Consider the following 20011-nt stretch of genomic DNA (forward strand, 5'->3'; position numbering starts at 1 on the left):
TTGGCGTACCTGAACCGTCAAAACGGAACAAAGTTTTTGGGAATGTCTTGTCGGGCCCTTGGCGGATGGCGCCTGCCTTCCAATGAACCAACGCAATTCGATACGGAAATCCGTGGAGCTCCTGCGTCATATTCCTACGTCATGCGTAATATATGACGACACACTGGGAATGACGCTTACTCATTCTAGTGATGGGTGAAGATGTACTTACTAGTTTTAGCTGAAGTACTTGCTATTTCGATCATTATTATTTCATCATGTAGGGAACGAAAGTAAGTATTGGCTTTTATTTGACTATAGAAATTTTAAAGACAAGCTCATTCAAAAGATTTAGTCAATTCACGAGTGAAAACATCATAGAAATTGTTGTACTTGCAGCCAAGTGAATCGGGTCACAATTCCCTTCTCTTGTTCTCCAGTCTCGAGCTGTTTGTTCCTGTGGTGGGTCACTGGTTGTGCTGTTGCGCAGTATTTAATTTTGCTAAATTCCTAAATCCAGTCAGGCTGTGATAAGACTGTAACGTTTTAACGCTTAGGGTATTGCATCCGTGAAAAGGTTGCGACTTCAACGGCTTTTTAGAGCCGAGGCAACAAAATTGGTAAGTGAAGGTCGCGTTTCGAAATCCTTTGAAATTTGCTTTGTGAGCTGCTAATTCATGGATAATTCAGGATATGATCATTTAGAATGAAATTCAAAATTTTCGACTAGTCCGTAAAAGTGGCAACTTTTCTTTTTTCCAGGAAGTAGCTTTGTCCTTGTCTCCTTGAACCTTGGATTTGAGCCAATGACCTTCAGACAGGAGGAAGTTGGCATACAAAGAGGTCTTTGTTAATCCATTTTCCTCAATTCTCCTTGATAACTGTTTTTGATGATAGATTTTCTGTACTGAATGTTGATCATTGACATTTGCTTTCTAGTTGCTCATAATGCTAAGTCTGACAAGAATATCAATTGATATCCCTCACCCTGTTTGCAGTCTCCACAACCACAAGCCGAAAACTAAAAATCCAGAAGCTCCTCACTTGTGCCTTTCTTTCCTTGCCTTACCTTACCTTATCTTACCCTATGTTACCTTACTGTTGGCTGTACTTTGGGAGGCTAGAGGCCTTTTGGATCTGTTCTCATCAAGCTCCTTGGGCTGCTGTTAGGTATTGCTCCAGCTTTAAGAGGAATGTCATAGATATAATCAGACCAGTGACCAGTGACAAGCCAATTCTTGAACTTGTTTGCTGATGTAGCCGTCATGACTTTTGGGAAGGCTGGGAGTTCAAGTTGTTTAGATTTCTTTTATATATTGATGACAATGACATCATGTTAAAAATGACACACGTCACATATCAACCCTTTATGCCATTTTGCATAATGCTGAGCTGAAAGTTAGTTGGTACCTATATTTTGTAGATATTAACAGCTCATTTATGGATTCAGCAATCAGCATTAATAGAAATACATTGTTCAAAACAGAATTTTTGTCTCACCTTTCTTTCACTTCTAATTGTAATTTGTAGACAATGTTAGAATCAACTTCTTAAGTATTTTCATGTCAGGTCATACCAGCCTGCAAAGCATGGCATCAGTGTCATGCTGCACTAGCTTGGGTGACAAATTTGCACCATTGCATACTTTAGTGTGGTGTGTGCTGTAAATCTTGTTTAATTTTCACCATGCTGTAAATCTTGACTAATGACTAGCCCAGATCGAGACCTAGAAGTTTTGCTACTTAATGTGGAGATCAATATTTGCACTTTTGGTGTAAGAAAGTGAAAGACTGATTATTGTCTGGCCAAGCCTGCCAAGCTAAGTCTCAAATCTGCACCACTACACCGAAAATCCTTATCACCTGAAAGACTCTAGTCTGCACTGACAAGATCTGTTTTGAGACTGACATACTTTGCAGTCTGGAGGCCATGCAAGTCTTGTCATATTGTTGTGCCATTTAGCTTTCAGGTTTTAGCTTCTGAGCTAATATGCAATTGAGTCTGAGTGGTGCTCACATACTCTGAATCACTGAACATGCAGATCAGTTTATACAGACACACATGTACAGAAAAATATCATTGGCTGTCTCTGTAGCTGGCTGATCTGTTAGGCAAAGCTAGCCAGGCCCATTCCCATCAGATAAATTCCATAATTTTGAAGATCATGTTGAGTGTAGTAATCAGAATCAAAAGTGCTTCATCCTTAACCCGCGCACCGACGGGGGGGGGCGGATATCCGCCCCCCCCTGAGGTTTTTCGCGGATAGCGGGAAAACCGCGGCGCGTAGCGCCGCGAAATTTGGTATGACTATTCTCTCATCAATTTTACACATGGTGTGCAAGTTTGAACCTCCTAACTTTTAAGGTCAGGTCACCAGGTCACTTTGAATGACCCAACCTCAAGTCACTTTTTTGCAACTTTGTCACCGTGCCAGAGCTACAGTAGATGTCGGAGGCCTTTGAAAGTCGCAGGATGTTATTAGGTCATTAGTAGCTACAATTTGTATATCTCGGAATTTTGATGTCGGTGACCTAAGGTCAGGTCAATTTCGCGATCTCCCCATTATAAGTCAATGGGGGGAAAATCAACCCCCTGTTTTTACCACTAAAACGGGTCGGAATGGCCCCATATACCATACATGACTTCACATACGATCAACCTTCACTACCTTGAGGTCTGTTTTGCTGTTGGGCAGCTGTAAGGTCATGTGACGTCATCAAAGGTCACCAAAGGTTTTTTGCCAATAACTCCTTACAGGAACAAGATACAGCCGCGCGGATGGTCTCATTGTGTTCAGCTCGTCAAGACGCATCGAATGATATACATGATGACCTCGAGGTCACGTGACCTGAGGTCAACCTTTGACCTTGACCTTTCGAGGTCAACATATATATCATTCGATGCGGATTGACGAGAGGATCACGATGATGCCCTTAGTTTGTTCCTATCTTGACTACTTCGAAAGTTATTCGAGAAAAACCCTCTCCATATCTAGCGCCGCCATTTTGACTTTTTTGACCCCTGTGACGTCATCTTTGACCTGACCTGAAAATGACCCTAGTAAAAATTGTAGACCTTGTTCGTGCGTATCCGATGCCGTTTACCGCTTGTCGCTATCTTGCTTCGTTCTCGAGATCTCAGGGGGGGGCGGTCATCCGCCCCCCCCCCGTCGGTACTAAGTTGGCGCAGACCCCCGTCGGTGCGCGGGTTAAGCTTGCCATTGTCTCTCTTAAATTCTGTTTCCTATAGCATTAAGTAGCATATTAAAACTAAGTTCATTTCACTGACTCTGAGAGCCCATCCAGCAGTGCAAATACTTAGCTAAAGTTCATCAGAATTCATTAATAACATGCTTACTTCCAAGTTCCAATGCTGCTTGTTGCAACATGCTTTCCTGCAAAAAAATGCATGGGCGAATGTGATCCAAATAAATATATGTATTAATATTCAATGGTTTTGGACTCATTGTGAGCATACTTGCAATTTATCTTATCAGTAATACATAATCAAGCAGATGGTTAGGTATCAGTCTGCATATCTGCACTAATCCTCTCTGACTGATAAATCTGCTCTGCCACAGGTCAGTGATTGGTGACACTGTGTGTCGCTGCTAACAGCAGCTGAAGGTCACCACCCGTCTGCGGAGGATTGCCTCACATCAGGAGGACCCCTTCGAGAGACACCCGATACCAGGGACTGGCAGCAGCCACCAGACCGACCCACAGACAGGAACAGAGCCCCACACGGCCGCACACACCGGCACCCGCACCGACTGAGCAGCAGCATGGACCAGGAGCAGAATCAGCGCCAGTCGGCGCCGCAGCTGTGCCGAAACGGCTGCGGCTTCTACGGCAGCCCGTCGTTCGACGGACTGTGCTCCAAGTGCCACAAGGACGCCAAGAAGGATATCACACCTCCCGGTGGGTAACGTGACTTCGCTGGGTGGCTGAGAAGGGAGTGGAGTGGTTATAACGCGGGGTCTAAATACGGGGCAGTCTCGTGGGTCGCTGGATAACGTTTTTAAACAACATCAAACCAGTCTGACGCCGGTTTTAACTGATGGGAGCCTGGTGTATTGTACTACCGTGTATAGGGTTAATCGTTGATAGCGGTCCGGGCGTCTGTGAGTATCAGATGCTCGGGGTTCCCGTGCCTATATTATCCTATTCACCGATTCAGTGCAAGTGTTCACGGCGAGAGCGACAGTATGTTTCGGGGCTTTAAAAAATGGCAATGTCGATATCCGGCATGTCAATACCGGGGGATGCTGAGCGACCTCTCCCCTCAGAGCTGTTAGTGATTGAATGTGTGTTTCTGTCTTCTCAGGCGCGGACCGGGCGCCAGAGAGCCTGCGGACCCAGGTTCTGCACGAGACCAGCGCGCTGCTGGCCGCCGCCGCCCAGCCCACCGTCTCCGTCCTGCCCGCCGCCGAGGATAAACTGCCGCCCTCCGTGAGTACTGGCCCGCTCTGCTGTGACCGGAGTGGATCCTTTCTCTCCGCCCGGGGTCCGCTGTTCCTACTGCACGTCCCTTGTCCGGTACGTGACGTGCAGCGGTGTCCCGGTGTTCCGGGCGCCCTACTATCGTGCCTGATACAAGAACAACTGCCCGACTCTCGGCCGGGTGATTCCCGCCGCCCGACATCCGGTGTCGATCCCCGACGCCTGACGTCCGTCGCTCGGTGTCCTTCGGGGCTGTCCGTGACCCGGTACCCGGTGACGGTGACCCTGTGGCGATAATCTCGCACCCCATCCCTGACCTCACCGCCGGCCGGCTGCTGACGTTGGCTGAGCTCGTCGGTGCGGCCCAGTGTAGAGACCGTGTGAGGGTTATCGGAGTTACCGTCGTGCCTCGGCCACCGGTGCTCCGTTTTAGGTCACGGCCCGTCTTTCGGCCTCGATCGGCCCAATTTCGGATAGTGAGAAGGCGGTAGGCTGAACTTTGAACGTGGTGGTACCTTTCGAATGGGTCTCTTATCTTTTGCTAGCACCGATGTGCCAGTGTCAGAGTTGTGAGTATTCCTGACCGGACAACGATACACAATCAAACACGGCTTCCATGCACATTTCTTTAATAACTTATACGATGATATGTTACTACTTACTAGGTGATCGGGACATTCTGAACACAAAGAGAAACGCTGACTGCTCGTGGCATTATGCGTGGCATACCAGGTTTGCGATTTAAAACGAAAAGTTACAGAAGCAAACCTAGCATTAACCGTACTGTTATACAGATGTCATACGGGCAGAAGTGTCACGTTATCATTTTCTTGTAAAAGATGTGAGCTTGTCGACGCACCGATTTTATCTTATCTTCACGGTGCGATTTATGTACTTTGCAATAGCTGACGCAACTAGCCATTCAAAACATCTGCTGCAGCGGAAGGTGCGCAATTTGAGTCAAACTGCTGCGTAGTCCAGTGAAAAGCCGTGAATGCAGCAGCTTTCATCATTGAGGGTATCGATCTCTGATTCGCACGAGATTAGGAGATCACCTTTCAATGATCGTCTCAGCTGCGGCAAGTCGAATTGGTTGAATTCTTCTTTTTGTTTTCGTTGTATTTTACATTATTTTAGGCCGGAAAATTTGTAGGGTTGCATCGCGAACGTTCAAAATTGTTTTAAGTTAACGTAATACAACAAAAGCAAAAATGATCTGTTAACCGTTTCAATATTATACAATGCCTAGGCATGGGAAGATTTCCGGATGCTTCTGAAAACGTAAGATTTCCTTTTCTTTCCTACTCCCTCCTGAAATGCCCTAGTCTCCTGTTTCAGCCCATGCTTTCGTGGCTAAGTGTTAGTCTCGTCTTCGCCTAAATGTTAGCCCGATAACATCTTCTTATAATAACGTTTTCAAGCATGTATTTACTTATTCAGTAAAAAGACACTTACTTGATGAAACCTTACGCTTATACATATTTCCAGTAAATGATTCATGATAAATGTAAGAGAAAAATGATTATAATAAATCAACTTTTATCGGCATACTATTTGATAAAAGTATCTTTTTTGCTGCTTGTTTGAAGATGTTTACTATAATACTTAATGAATAAAATAACGAATAAACTACTTCGTGTGTCGTCTCTTACATTTTGGCAGTGTATCCAGCAGTCAGTTTTTCGTAATGCTGCTTATTTTTTCTCTCTCGCAAAAAGTACCTCGCTGATCAGGACGTTTAGTTCTCAAAAGATCTGCTGATAAAGGTATATCTGATATTTTTTGCGTGAGAAATATTTTTAGACTCAGTCTGACGAAACGAGACTTATTTAATCGGAGTATGTTTTGCAGCCCAATTCTGTCTATGTAGTTTCCTACCATTGCAGTCACGACTGACCATGCACACAATTCGCTGCCAGCCAGTGGCCGTGCGCGGGAGTGTGACCGTGTCCCGTTTGTCCGTGCAGAAGTCGCCCGAGGCCAGCCCTCAGAAGTCGCCGTCACCCTCGGCGGCCTCTGGCTCGGCAGAGAGCGCCTCGGAGCTCTCTGTCGACGCCGCCGTGCCGTCCCCCGCAGACGGCTCCAGCAAAAAGAAAAAGAACCGCTGCGAAGTCTGTCGGAAGAAGGTCGGCCTGACAGGTGAGACAGGGAGAGTGCCCGGTCGAGTCTGACTCGCCGCCGTCGCGGTCCGCTCGGCCCGAGTAGAAATTCGCCGTGGCTTTGCATGTAGAGAGTACATTGCTGAGCCGAACGGTTGCGCACGCTACAGGGCTTCCCGGCCAAGGTCGGTTCCTGGACCATGAGTCGTCGCCTGTGGGCTGGCTGGCTGGCTGGCTGAGTGGACACGTGAATATCGTCGTGTCTGGCGGCGCAGTGACAGCTCAGACCAGCCGCCCGATAGCTCTGGCGGCGATTCGCGTGACCAGGCCGCGATTTAAATGCAAATGTTGGTTTAGTGAAGCTGTGTTCCGTGTACTTTGCGTCACTCACAAGGTCGATGCTGTCTTGTTTAGGCGGTGACCTGTGTAAGTTTTTTGGAAAGGACGAAATCTTTCTCGCTTATTTGTCGTATTTTGGTGATCGTATTTTGGAGGCACACAATCAAGCATTTTCAAAGGAAAGAAAATGGACATTGGAGGGTGCTCGACGCACCAGGAAGTGGAGCTCCACACGCCCTCCCAAATATGGACCGATCACTCTCACTATTCACATCGTGTATAATCGCATAATATTCCAAGCGCACCTTGAAGCGACATGTTCTGAATGCCAATTAGCCTCCCCTCGGCCGACGCCGCGGTGTGGGAGCGTGTCGGAGCGGCGGCCGGCCAGCCCGGTCCCAGCTGCCGATTACCATGCGAGGGCGGGCGGCGACGCCGACCGGCTGGTGCATTGTGTACACGGTGCACCTGCCTGGCCAGTCAGCCGATACGGCCCGGCTCGACCCGGCGACCCGCGGGGCCGCGCCGGCCGGCCGGCTCGTGTGGCGGCCACATACCGCCGGACTGTGCTCGGACTCTGCGCCGCCGCCGCCGGCTGTTTGTATATATGTGTCTGGGTGCGTCGCGATGCCCCAGCTGGCCGGGAATGGTGCCTCACGTTGCCGTAATGACCCGGTCCCAGCTGGTAGCGCGAGTGTCGGCCGATATGTTTTAAATGCACATGTCTGTGACTGCGTGTCATGTGCCAATCGTCGCGCTGTGACACATAACATTGTCTGCGATCTGATCGTGTGTGCTTTCTCGACAGGTTTCACATGCCGCTGTGACGGCCTGTTCTGCTCGCTGCACCGATACAGCGACAAACACGACTGTTCGTTCGACTACCGCGAGCTGGGCCAGCAGGAGATCCGCAAAAACAACCCCGTCATCGTCGGCGAAAAGGTGAACAAGATTTGAGCGCGACCGGCCGGTGTCGGCTCGTCATGACCGGCTATGTTTCTGGGAGATGTCTGCCGACCTGCCGGTCCCCGCTCGGCGCGTGACTGACAGGTGGGACGGGACAGGGCGGGCGCCCCTCCGGCCGGCCGGGCGCCCGGCGAGGGGCGTCCGGCGCCCGGGGCGGGGCGTCCGCCCGGCGCACGGGCTAGGTTGTTTTGTGTAGCTCAACTCCCATGCGTGTAATCCATTGGAATGCGAGTTTCATCTGATCCCGCTGCATTGCCTTGATGCGCTTTCATCGGCTTAGAGTGTTAGGTGCCGCGTCGTCCAACTCCTCCTCACATGCGTGTGGTTCATATGATCATTTGGGGTGCTAAAATCCTCCGTAGTGGCCCAATTTCAGAGTGTGCACTTTGTGTATGGAAGTTTTAGTGTTTCATGTGGATACGAGCCTGTTGTGTTGGATAAATTGCATGCGATTATTGATATATCTCCGACATGGGTTTCTATATTATCGATGTGGTATAGTCGATGTGGACTGTTGCGGCGGCCGGCTGACCTGTGGTTGGTTAGGTTCGTGCTATGTAAGCCCGGAGCTGCGCGGCGCGGCGCTGCGCGGAGGTGTGTACCGCGGAGCGTGTTTTGTGTGTGGGTGTATCTGCTGCACCGGCAGGGCCACCGGTGATGGCACCTCGGCCTCCGCTGCTCTAACCGGCGTCCGATCGACCGCCACGCGGCACGTTCATAGACACAGCGACACTGACACACTTGCTATGTGCAGCAAGGCTTCTCCGCGCATTGGCCGGTCTTAATGGTATGTCACGCGAGAAATACAGTTTTAAGGCGTCACCGACGGGTCTGCTATCCGGGGTCGCTACAGCTGCAGGGGAGATAGCGGGATCACTGGTCGAAAGGTTGGCGTTGGGATATGGCTTCGATGGTTCGGTTTTGCACGTCACCACCCATTTGCACGTTCAGCTGAAGTTGCCTGAGCTGAGTTCGTTACAATGACGCCTGCAGCTACTGTCGAAGATCGTAACTCTATTAGAATGACTGAACAGGTTCAGGGTCTTCCAAAGATTGCCTCTCATTTCAGAGCTCAAAGGTGTGAACCAACGGCGTCTCACTGGCAATGCTGAATGTTTAGGTCATGTTGGGATCTGCTGTAGCGGGGTTATTGGAGTAGCAACAAGCAGCGGACACAGGAGATGCTTGCTCGCTCAGCCCGATCCAAGGCCATACGTCGATCGTGCATCCGGTCGCTGCCTTTCACCTGCTGAAAGGTTCTATTGCGCACCAGTAGCGCTGTGACAGTCGGGGCCGGTCTTTCAGTCCTTCATGGAAACAGGGTTACCACCCGTGCGTAAATGCGTCTGTGTGATCCTCCCACATCCTACTCTGTGGCACGAAGTCTATTTGGGAGCGGAGTCGGATTCAGAAGAACAACTGGTGATTGATGCAGATTTGGGTGTGAGGCAACTGTGTAGCGTGTAGTGTTAGCGAGACGTGCGGAGACATTTAATGGCAGAGAGCTTATGCCTGCTGCTCCTTTCACATCTACGGATCTACACAGGGCGGAAACCGTGTTGCGAACATTAGAGTAGGTAAGAGAATAGTGAGCGTGATTACACACTTACTTGGACTTCAAAAGAGCAGCTTTAATAGGTACTAGCAAGTAGCGACAGAGAAATAGATCTGCAGTGGGGCGTCAAATGTCTGCGGCCACACGGTTCTAAGATCGTGCTTAGTCATCCTCAAAGCACCAGGATGTTCCGCCATGTTCCCGTGAAAATGCTGCTATACTCGGTGCTCCCCGCAGCTGTTTTAAACTTGTTCGCAGACCCATACTGACGAACCCTGCTACCCAGTACTCATAGTTTCAATCTCCACTCCAAGAAGCTAGAGCGCTTTCCATGACGGCACTTCACCTTCACCAATCACCAGTCTCGCATCGGATGTTCAGACTTCACACTGTCACAGAATGTAATCCCTTGCAGAATCTTTATTTCGAACGTTTCACGATTTTACAAAGTCACAGACACGTCACCACGAAGAAATAGAGTTGTTGTTAAAGGCCTACAGAGATAGTAAATAAATACATATAAGCACAAGTTTCAATAAACATGATCTACAGTCTTGTCCGGTTCTCGCCAGGCCGTTTTTCTCCATAAAATATAGCTTAGCCTACGCCTGGGGAGGGTGTAAAATAAACACTACCTGAGACAAAGCAATTCTGAGATACAACTTAAAAGCATGTCACTCAATATCCTCATACAATGTTTTCGTATTTTTTGGTTTTTTATTTTTTATTTGAGCATCGTTCGATGCAAGTTCGCTTTGTTTGCATAATATTTAGGTTAGTAGACATTCATGTCAAATAAACCTTTCCCGTGACATCTACCGCACGGTAGCATCACCCGTCCCAAAATATCAGCAAACATAAAGCTTCCTGCACGAACACAAATAAGGTAATTTGGTTATAAAACCAACCGCGTCAGTTAGTCGCAGTCTATCTGCCACTGGGGCCGGTGGTCAGTGCAGGGCAGGGCGGGGCGCCGGGCGGCCGCCGCCCCGCGGCCGGCGGCGCAGGCGGTGGTTGGCGCGCCGGCCGCCGGGCGGCGCCAGCGGCGTGTGAGTGGCAGGCAGGCCCGGCGGCTCCTGCAGCCGTCCGGCCCCGGCGGGACGGACCGGCTAGCGGGCGGCGCCGCCGCTGGTGCGCGAGTTGCGCATCAGCGGCTTGTGCGAGCGGAACGCGTCGGATGAGTGGCGCCAGGTCCAGCAGACGCGGCAGAAGTACTTGAAGCACGTTAGGTCTCGGCAGAAGTAGGGGCCCTGCTGCGTGGCGCACACGGAGCACAGCGAGTCCTCCAGGTACGGATCGATCTGTACCTGCCGCACCGGAAACACAGCACGCCTTAGAAACGCTGATAAGAGAGGGAGCTCTACTGTTAATATCAAACCCTTGACCATGGTATGCTTAGCTCTTTTCAGAATGCTGGGAGGTGCCAGCCAGGTCACCCAAAGTTCGAATATGACTCGCATCTTATAACAGTTCTCGCCGACAATGGGCGATCGACAAACGAGGGAAGGAAATCATTCTGCTGCTTACCTTTTTGGTGAACTTGAGCGCCTTGATCTCGACGAATGCAGCGGCCACCGCCTTCATGAAGGACTTTTGGTTGTTGAACGTCACTCTGCCGGACCCGATCGGGTACTTGTGCTTGTCCGTGTCGATGCCTGCCGGCAGCCAGAGGGCACGTCAGCCCAGACCGGAGCCCATAAATGTCCGACAAATCTGCTGGTGTACTTTTGCGATATGCTGCTGCATTAGTAGAGTACCGCCCGTTTATCCGCACATTTGTTTTTTTTTTCGAGTGCGGCGTTATGCAAAACATGTATGATGTAATCATTAAAAAGCCAGAGGTAACACCGTGCATGTGGTGAATATATGTTCACTGTTTACGTTTAGTACCTAGTCACTAGCTCGACCAGGTCAGATAAAGTTATCTTAGCTCTTAACTGTTTAACATAAGCCACGTTTTCAAACACCGAACAATGAATTACGGATTGAAACCCCACCCCATCGCCGCTTTGGTCACCCCACTCCAGTTAACGGTTCCTCGCATGTATGCTTATTTAGCCATCACCAACGAGCTTGCACCGCGTGACAGGCGAAACCGGCCAGTTCAACTCTAATCAGCACTGCATAGGCGGCGGAACGGGGAGGCCACCGGGGCACCGTGCCCCCTTTGATTTTGGCATTTTAACATTAGCCCCATGGGCGTTGCATGCAAAGAATGGGACCAAAAGGCGGCAGTTCCCCCCCCCCCCCCGCCCTTAATTGAAGGTGTTCCGCCGCTACTGATCAGCAGTTTGAGCTACCTGCGTAGACGACGCCGCCGAACAGGTCGGTCATGATGTGCGCCAGGGCCTCGGCAGTGAGCATGCCGTGCAGCGCGCCCACGAACACCGTCATCCGCGAGTCGAGCCGCTGCGACGGACAGCGCACGTAGTTGCTGTCCGCGATTACCCACGGAATCACCTGTACCTGTCGCCGAGGATCGGTAGGGAGGGCCGTCAGAGAGTGCCGAGTATCGTGCAGTGCGTATAGACAAAAGTTAGTCGGAGTAGAGCTTGGCATGATAGTAGACGGATCGATTTCCTGAGCAGGTGGTATAAATACGCATCTCTGATCATCACATATTTGCGTAACTCGCTAGAGATCTCACCTCCTTGGACCTCATACGCCTCGACGAGATCTTGAAGTAGCAGTTTCCACTGTTTCCCAAGTCGTAAGTGCAGGCCTCAAGCATGGCCTTGACGTGCTTTTCAGACTCGAACAGTACGTACACGTAGCCTTTGGGAGGATTGCCGCTACTGTCCTTGCCAGGCCACTCGACCCGAATCGGCCCGAAAGGCCTGAAGGCGAATGCCAGGGCAGATTCGGTGATGTCCCATGGCACTCCGCCCAGGAACACCTGGCGAACGGAAAAAAAAATGCTGAACAGGTCAGCACGATACGTTCTCGGTTCTCTTCTCAGCAAAGCTTATGAGGGTGATGAGCCCAAACCTAAAGTGGACGTAGCGTGAACTTTAGTAAATAGTATGAAAATGTATAATATCGATTGATTCCCGATCATGTCTGTATGATGTCGGTGGTCGGTATCGGTAATGATCAGTTATGTCCGGTATCGCAAATGGAAAACATTTAGAAAATAAGCAGCTCCATAATCGCCGATCAGCCGGGCAGCCGGATCATCACAAAGTAAATAAACTCAGTTTCCGGTGTCTGGATATAATCTAGCAGCGGACTCCCCAAACACTTGTGAGCTGAGCCTCTCCCCCTCCCCCCCGCCCATGCCATTCGGCAGCTCAGCGCGCACCTTGCAAGAGTAGACTGGGTTTCTGTGTACCCTCTTGGGCAGCTGACCGGACCACGTGCAGGTGGCGTCGTACACGGAGGCTGCGCTGCGGTGCTGTTTGGCCGCCTGTTCGATGGCGCGCTGGTCGCGAGTCGGGCCGGCCGGCAGCGGCGGCGGCGACAGGTCAAACTCGGCCGGCAGCGGCCTCCTGCGCTGGGCCAGCAGCGACTTCAGGCCGACCGGCACGCCGGGCACCTGGAGTCCGCCGACGCCCCCGCCGCCGCCCACGACGCCGCCGCCGCCACCCATGCCACCGCCACCGCCGCTGTAGCCCAGGTTCAGGCTGTTCTGGAAGCGAAAAGAACGAGGTTCAGTGTGGATTGTACGACACACAACTGCGACATATCAGCCATTCACGCATGCTTGCACCATGCTTCTCGTATAATCGTATTTTCGGCACGCATTGGCGAGAGCGGCATCCTCAACGTGGTTAGACTGTACCGCAAGGCACGGATGCACTGCGGGTCACCTACCCAGCCTTCTCTCTGGACGATTAGATTGCGAAGGCGATCAGGACTTCCGCGGAAAAATGCCAAAATTTGAATTGTTTAAAATGCTTTAGTACCTCATTTTGATTGCATGCACCGCATTTTACGGTTTTGTGCATGGACGAGGCATCCATTTTGTATTTGTGGCGCTGCGACCGGCACAGAGCCCAGGATTTTGTCCTCTGGACGTCTGACAATTTGTTCGAACATTCGGTCTGGCTCACCATGAGCTCAGAGAGCATGCTGCCCTCGCTGCCGGTGATGGTGCCGACGCCGCTGGTGTCAGAGTCGGGCGACGGACTGCGGAAGTCGCGGCAGCCCATCAGGATGGCCTGCTCGAGCGTCGGGCTGCCCGTGTCGGGGAGTCCGCCGCTGTAGGAGGAGCCCGAGCCGCGGATGGCGCGCACTGCCGGGGAGGGACTGCTGCCCGAGAAGCTGTACAGCAGCTGGCTCAGGTGGCGGTCCTGCAGCTGGGCGTCCAGCTGTCAAACGAGACGGCACACGGCGGTGGTCGGTGGGCGTGAACAAACGAAGGAGCTGGCAGTTACGCTCACTTATTGTGCGAATCAAGGCACTAAAACAGACGAGAGATGGTAGTTTTGAACAAAGCAATTACGAAAAATCATAATAACCGACGTTATAATATCATGCGTTCCTAGTACCTACGTTCTCTTATAAAAAGACACCCTCCGTTCGAACGCATTTGATCTGTGCTGATGGTCGTCCTAGTAAAAACGGTTGCCGTGCGTGTGCCTTACGTCCAATGTTCGTGAGGTGGGCGTTCGGCACGAGTCCTTGAACACGTTGTCCGGTGAGTAGCTGTTCATCAAGTTGTCAAGCGCCATCGAGGCGTCTGCCGGGTGAGAACATAGGATCGTAAACGAACGTTGTTTTGTACAGGTAACCGGGAGAAAAGGACCTCTTAAAAAAGTGGAAACGATCTGTTTATTAATTGATCCCAAGTCTATTTAGTTTATTTCTTAGTCGACGGGGCGACCCCATGTTTAAGGACGACCTTTAAGTATAGAATGCACACAGTGACAAATAAAAACAGTAAAGCACATGTGTTATCTTCTATATCTTATGAGTTTTTTTGGTCTTATGATTTATCATATGTCTTATTATATATTATATATTCAATAATAATAAAGTTTTATTATTATATTAAATAGGATTACTTATCTTATGTCTTATTAGCATTTCAGTTACACTGAGCGTTAACTTCAATGTTGATATTTCCGTTTTTTAAGTCGACTGTCGAGGTATAATGCACGGTTTACGTAATTCTATATCCAAGGCTGTTTCCAAGTTAACTAGCAGTCCTTTTGCATCATACTTGAGCAAACAATTTTCTGTGACCCTGGGCACATTCGATCGAATTTATTTTTGATAACTCCATAGGCGCGGGAACCGGGAGGCAGTGGAGGCAGCTTGCCCCCCAACTCTGGGGCCGTGGGGGCGGCGCCCCTACAACTTTAAGACGGAATACCGAACTTATTTTGCAAATGTTTTCTTTTTTGTTGAAAAAGCCAAGGGATGACAATTAACCCGCGCACCGACGGGGGTCTGCGCCAACTTAGTTCCGACGGGGGGGGGCGGATAACCGCCCCCCCCTGAGATCTCGAGAACGAAGCAAGATAGCGACAAGCGGTAAACGGCATCGGATACGCACGGTCAAGATCTACAATTTTTACTAAGGTCATTTTCAGGTCAGGTCAAAGATGACGTCACAGGGGTCGAAAAATGCAAAATGGCGGCGCTAGATATGGAGAGAGTTTTTCTCGAATAACTTTCGAATTAGTCAAGATAGGAGCAAACTAAGGGCATCATCGTGATCCTCTCGTCAATCCGCATCGAATGATATATATGTTGACCTCGAAAGGTCAAGGTCAAAGGTTGACCTCAGGTCACGTGACCTCGAGGTCATCATGTATATCATTCGATGCGTCTTGACGAGCTGAACACAATGAGACCATCCACGCGGCTGTATCTTGTTCCTGTACGGAGTTATTGGCCAAAAACCTTTCGTGACCTTTGATGACGTCACATGACCTCACAGCTGCTCAACAGCAAAACAGACCTCAAGGTAGTGAAGGTTGATCGTATATGAAGTCATGTATGGTATATGGGGCCATTCCGACCCGTTTTAGTGGTAAAAATAGGGAGTTGATTTTTCCCCCATTGACTTATAATGGGGAGGTCGCGAAATTGACCTGACCTTAGGTCACCGATATCAAAATTCCGAGATATACAAATTGTAGTTACTAATGACCTTATAACATCCTGCGACTTTCAAAGGCCTCCGACATCTACTGTAGCTCTGGCACGGTGACAAAGTTGCAAAAAAGTGACTTGAGGTTGGGTCATTCAAAGTGACCTGGTGACCTGACCTTAAAAGGTAGGAGGTTCAAACTTGCACACCATGTGTAAAATTGATGAGGGAATAGTCATACCAAATTTCGCGGCGCTACGCGCCGCGGTTTTCCCGCTATCCGCGAAAAACCTCAGGGGGGGGGCGGATATCCGCCCCCCCCCCGTCGGTGCGCGGGTTAAGGGCCTAAAACCGCTGAGAAGACTAGCTTTGGGGGACCCTAGGTTGATCTCTATTATGGTATGCCCCCCCCCCAATCTGAAAGTAGTTCCGCGCCCCTGGAGAGCCCTGTTTGAACTTTCAATGCTATGCTCAAAATCAGACAGTCCATCCTGGAACGATACACATGCTATGGTACACTTTGACCCTAGGAACCCGCGGCCGTCTCTCACCGCTGCTCTGTGTGGAGCGGCGGCGCACCTCCAGACTGGCCGACCGGCAGTTCAGCGTGTCTGGAACGGGGACGGACAAGTCAGTCCGGCCATCCACCGGACAGACGGCTGACCTCGCGCACACAACACCAGGGATTCAACGTTCTACGCAGAATTAAATGGGGGGGGGGGGGCATCAATAGGTTGATACTTTAGGTTTATGCTGTTATTAGGTACAGTCATTTCAAAGACTATTGTGTCCAGAACAAACAAATTTGCGACTAGGCAGGGCTCTAAACTACTTTTTTCGAGCACCATCGAAGGACACTTTTTATCACCTTTCGTTTAGAGGCACGACAGATGCACTGCATTTTGTGTGACAAATGTATAGATGCATAGCGCACGTTTAATCATGCGTCTAATTATTGTGCACTAACCGCCGGTGGAGGTTCCCCGTCGCTTTCCGTCTCCAACGCCCAGGTTACTGAGGTCAAGCGAGTTCTCCAGCATCTGGTTAATCTTCTGAAACATCTCCAGGTTGTTGGTGTTGCCGTTGGCATCGCTGCCACCGTAGCGGCCGTCCGGAACACCCAGGCCCGGGTAAAGATACTCACTCTGAAAAAAGGAGGCGCCGACTGAGACGGGATATAAATGGCCAGATAAATGGTCATATATAACTTTCAGGGCAAACGAAATCTATCCGGCTTAGAAACGTCTGGGCACGGGGGAATCGCGATTTGTCTGTTGATACCTTCGCAACTCTCCTAGGCTCTGTTACATTTAATGACATTGAAAATACTTAGGGTAAAAAACGTACGACGGCAACTGGAAGGGGAGCCAGAGCACTGAGCAGACTAGCAGTTTCATAGAACAGGATACCCATTTCAGGACACCCATTTCTTACCCAGATCGGGAACTTGCTGTACTTCATTAGTAAGTTCGTTAACAATCTTAAATTTGATGACTTCTTAGCATTATTGTGAAAACGCCTAGACGGTTGTAGGGCAGATCAGAATGGTAGGTAGGTATATGGTTTCGATCAAAGCGTTCCTGCATATTAAACTTTTGAAAATTCTCTTTTGATATTGAAACCCTGGTATATATCTCGAACACGCACAAGCTGCTTAAAAAATTGCATTATTCTAGTTATAATCTATTGCACACTATCAACAAATTGAAACGGGAATAAATCCCGAGCGGCCTGTCGAGAGAGCAGAGCAGAGGCTCGCAGTTAGGCTGTACCGCAATACCTTGGAGCAGTGCGGGCCGTCTTGGGTAATCTGCTCTCGCAAACGTGCCGGCACCTATTGAAAATGAATATGCAGACTGTATGGGACGAGAAAATGTTCGGGAAAAGGGTGGGCATGGAATAAGGAATCTTCCATTCATCTTCTCAGAGCATACGATACCTCATTGAGCATCCCTATATTTCATAATCGAAATGTGCGAATAACGATCTTTGAAAGTTATCCCGTTTTGTGTTTTGTTAGCTATTGATAAACTTAGGTATGGATGGTGCATCATAAGACATTGCTTTGATGGACGCCATTCAATATTTCATTGAAACTGAGACCTTACCTCAATAAGATCTAAAACTATTTTCATGTATGAAATAGTTTAGGGTTGTTATCTTGTTATATAAATTGAGAACAAATATTTATGAAATCCTTCTCAATCATCACATGTGCTACTCAATCATCACAAACTTCATTGCAAATATATTTATTTCTATTCGTCAGTTCGCCGAAAGAAATACGCCGCGAATTATATGGTCCCTGGAGCAATAAGCAATAAAAACATTGGCCCAAAACTGGAAATTTTACATCATCGCAACAAAGGAAATAATGAAGTCGTACTCACTCGCAGTTGCTCCATTGAATTCATATTTGACTATTTGCTTAAAAACGATAAAAATAATAAGTGATATTGTAACCTTAAAATTTCACTAGAGATAACACATCACCCTCCACCAGGCCCAGGCCGCGACTGGCCGGCCGCCCTCCCCGACCCCGTGACCTAGGATCGTCCTGCCGCCGGGGGCGATCGCCCTAGCAACGGGCCGCCGCGGCCGGCCGGCCGCCGCTCATTGGTCGCTCGGAACGCGTGGCCGGCGACCGGTCAGCTGATCGCGCCGAACATCAACATTCAACAAAGCGCCGCCGCCGGTCGCCGGCAATTCGAACACGGCGACTGAGCAATAAGTAGGTCAAATGGTTTAAAGGGAGATAATGAGCTTTCTTTTTTTCTTTAATAAAAATTACTCGACATCTATACTATTTCTACTGTAGTTTCTATAAAATATGAAAATTTCCTAGCACATTTTCGTATGTGAAAAAGGTTTTTATTTTTGCAAAAAAGAAGCAGTACTTGCAGTACTTGTAACACCCACCGAAATGCGTTGTCCTTCTTGTCCTTCTCTATAAAAAAGTCGCAGTATATGGCGCTTTTGTTTCAAACAGCGACGCTTGGGTTTTTGTTTATGTTATCGCCTTGTCGTTGCTTGGTTGTAAGGATTCTAATTTGAATTAGAGTTAATTCGGTTTAGAATTAATTAGATTCGTACATAGTGCCTACTCTTCTTTGTTTCCAAGTATTATTTTGCGCCACAAATGAACGGCATGCGCCAGAAACGCAGCCAAATCTTGCGATTGCGACTACGAAATTCATTATTTTGGCCTCAGAGCCTGAAGCGAAAAATACAAGCATATTTATTTCAAAAAGACTTCAGGTTTGTCGAACGGTGTTATGAGAATTTTGATAACAGTACTGCATAAGTTTTTCAGTGATGCCGCAAAAGTGTTGTATCTATCTTCTTTTATTGTGCAGTCGGCGGGACCGATTCAAAATTGAGTCGTTGCTACTAAAATAGCAGCATATGGCCTCAGATGATGAACAGGAAAAATAGTTGCGTAAATTTAGACATAAACCACCCCCAAACCATGAATATCTTTTGAAGGCACTATAGACGACCATTAACTAACTAGATGTGATGAAGATCAAATGTAAGGAATACGCTCATTTTACAAAATTACATGCAAGTACCAAAAAGTGATGTAAGTACTTATTCAACGGTCATTTTCAGCGCTCCCCGCTAACGTGACTTCAAGTTGAGATATTTGCGGCAAGGTACCGCATTGAGCAAAATGGTTTTAATTTACATTATAACTTGTTGTGTTTTGTCAGAAAATGATCCTAACTCAGATTTTGTGGAAAAAGGTCATTATCTCCCTTTAATGTTCTCTGCGAATATTTTTTGCAAACATTATGCGATTTACGAAGTGGATACACATAGGTACTCGTATGCACAGCTCGAACAAGCACTATGGCGATTGCCGATACCAAAACCGACGAATGCATTTCCTGTCTGTCGGGGACACTGGTCACTGCTACGAATAATTTGAAGGACCTATGGACGAACTAAATAATTGAAAATAAAAAAGGAAATGTACTATAATAGTCACCGTGCCTCCCTATGATAGGACCGATGATAAACGATAGACGTAAACTATTAGGATAGGATAAGCTAAAGGATGAACATACATTAGGTGCAAATATGTATGCAGAGCTACATTCTAAAATTAAATGCACGTACTACTGCGTGCCACCATCATGTGAACAGTGTAGGTAAACTATATTTGCAAAAGAATGCTGTGTGACCGTTTGCTACATGCGTGCAATGTAAAAAACAACGTATTTTCTCGACACATATGCAAGTTGGCTCCACATTACATTCACTATTGAATGCCATTTTAATTTGATTTTGACCATAACTGGACGTGTTTGGACCAATTGTTGGGTCTAAGCCTCAAACTAAATGTCTGTCTTTTGGTTGCAAGTCTACTCTAGAAGCTCATAGCCCTTTGCAACAAAAGGATACGATTGCACGCCTACGAATATTGTAAGCATATACCTGCCTACATCTGAGTTTTTTTTTTAACTTTACACGAACGAACGAAAACAATCGCTTGTTACGAGCGAGCGAGCGCAGCGAGCGAAGCGAAGTCTTTTCAATATAACGGAAAAATCTCAGTATGAGCGGCCCGGCCCGGCCCGGCCCGGCC

The 20011-nt window shown here is 48.6% G+C and overlaps 2 protein-coding genes across 2 annotated transcripts; one reads left to right on the forward strand and one right to left on the reverse strand.

Moving 5' to 3' along the window:
• The first annotated feature begins 405 nt into the window (after positions 1-405).
• On the forward strand, positions 406-8647 carry LOC122381891 (zinc finger A20 and AN1 domain-containing stress-associated protein 9-like). The gene is made up of 5 exons (XM_043366647.1): positions 406-599; positions 3560-3899; positions 4306-4430; positions 6389-6560; positions 7668-8647. The coding sequence occupies exons 2-5, from the start codon at positions 3764-3766 to the stop codon at positions 7814-7816; spliced, it is 582 nt and encodes a 193-aa protein (XP_043222582.1). The 5' UTR covers positions 406-599; positions 3560-3763; the 3' UTR covers positions 7817-8647.
• Positions 8648-9785: 1138 nt separating this feature from the next.
• Positions 9786-17974, reverse strand: LOC122381890 (cytoplasmic polyadenylation element-binding protein 1-like). The gene is made up of 10 exons (XM_043366646.1): positions 17811-17974; positions 16388-16565; positions 15972-16031; positions 13967-14061; positions 13433-13690; positions 12682-13008; positions 12028-12276; positions 11681-11846; positions 10908-11035; positions 9786-10687 (listed from the first exon to the last, which is right to left on the reverse strand). The coding sequence occupies exons 1-10, from the start codon at positions 17832-17834 to the stop codon at positions 10490-10492; spliced, it is 1683 nt and encodes a 560-aa protein (XP_043222581.1). The 5' UTR covers positions 17835-17974; the 3' UTR covers positions 9786-10489.
• Positions 17975-20011: the final 2037 nt, after the last annotated feature.

The sequence above is a fragment of the Amphibalanus amphitrite genome, unplaced genomic scaffold (genome assembly GCF_019059575.1).
Source record: "Amphibalanus amphitrite isolate SeventyFive unplaced genomic scaffold, NRLGWU_Aamphi_draft 000129F_arrow, whole genome shotgun sequence".
NCBI classification, from domain to species: domain Eukaryota; kingdom Metazoa; phylum Arthropoda; class Thecostraca; order Balanomorpha; family Balanidae; genus Amphibalanus; species Amphibalanus amphitrite.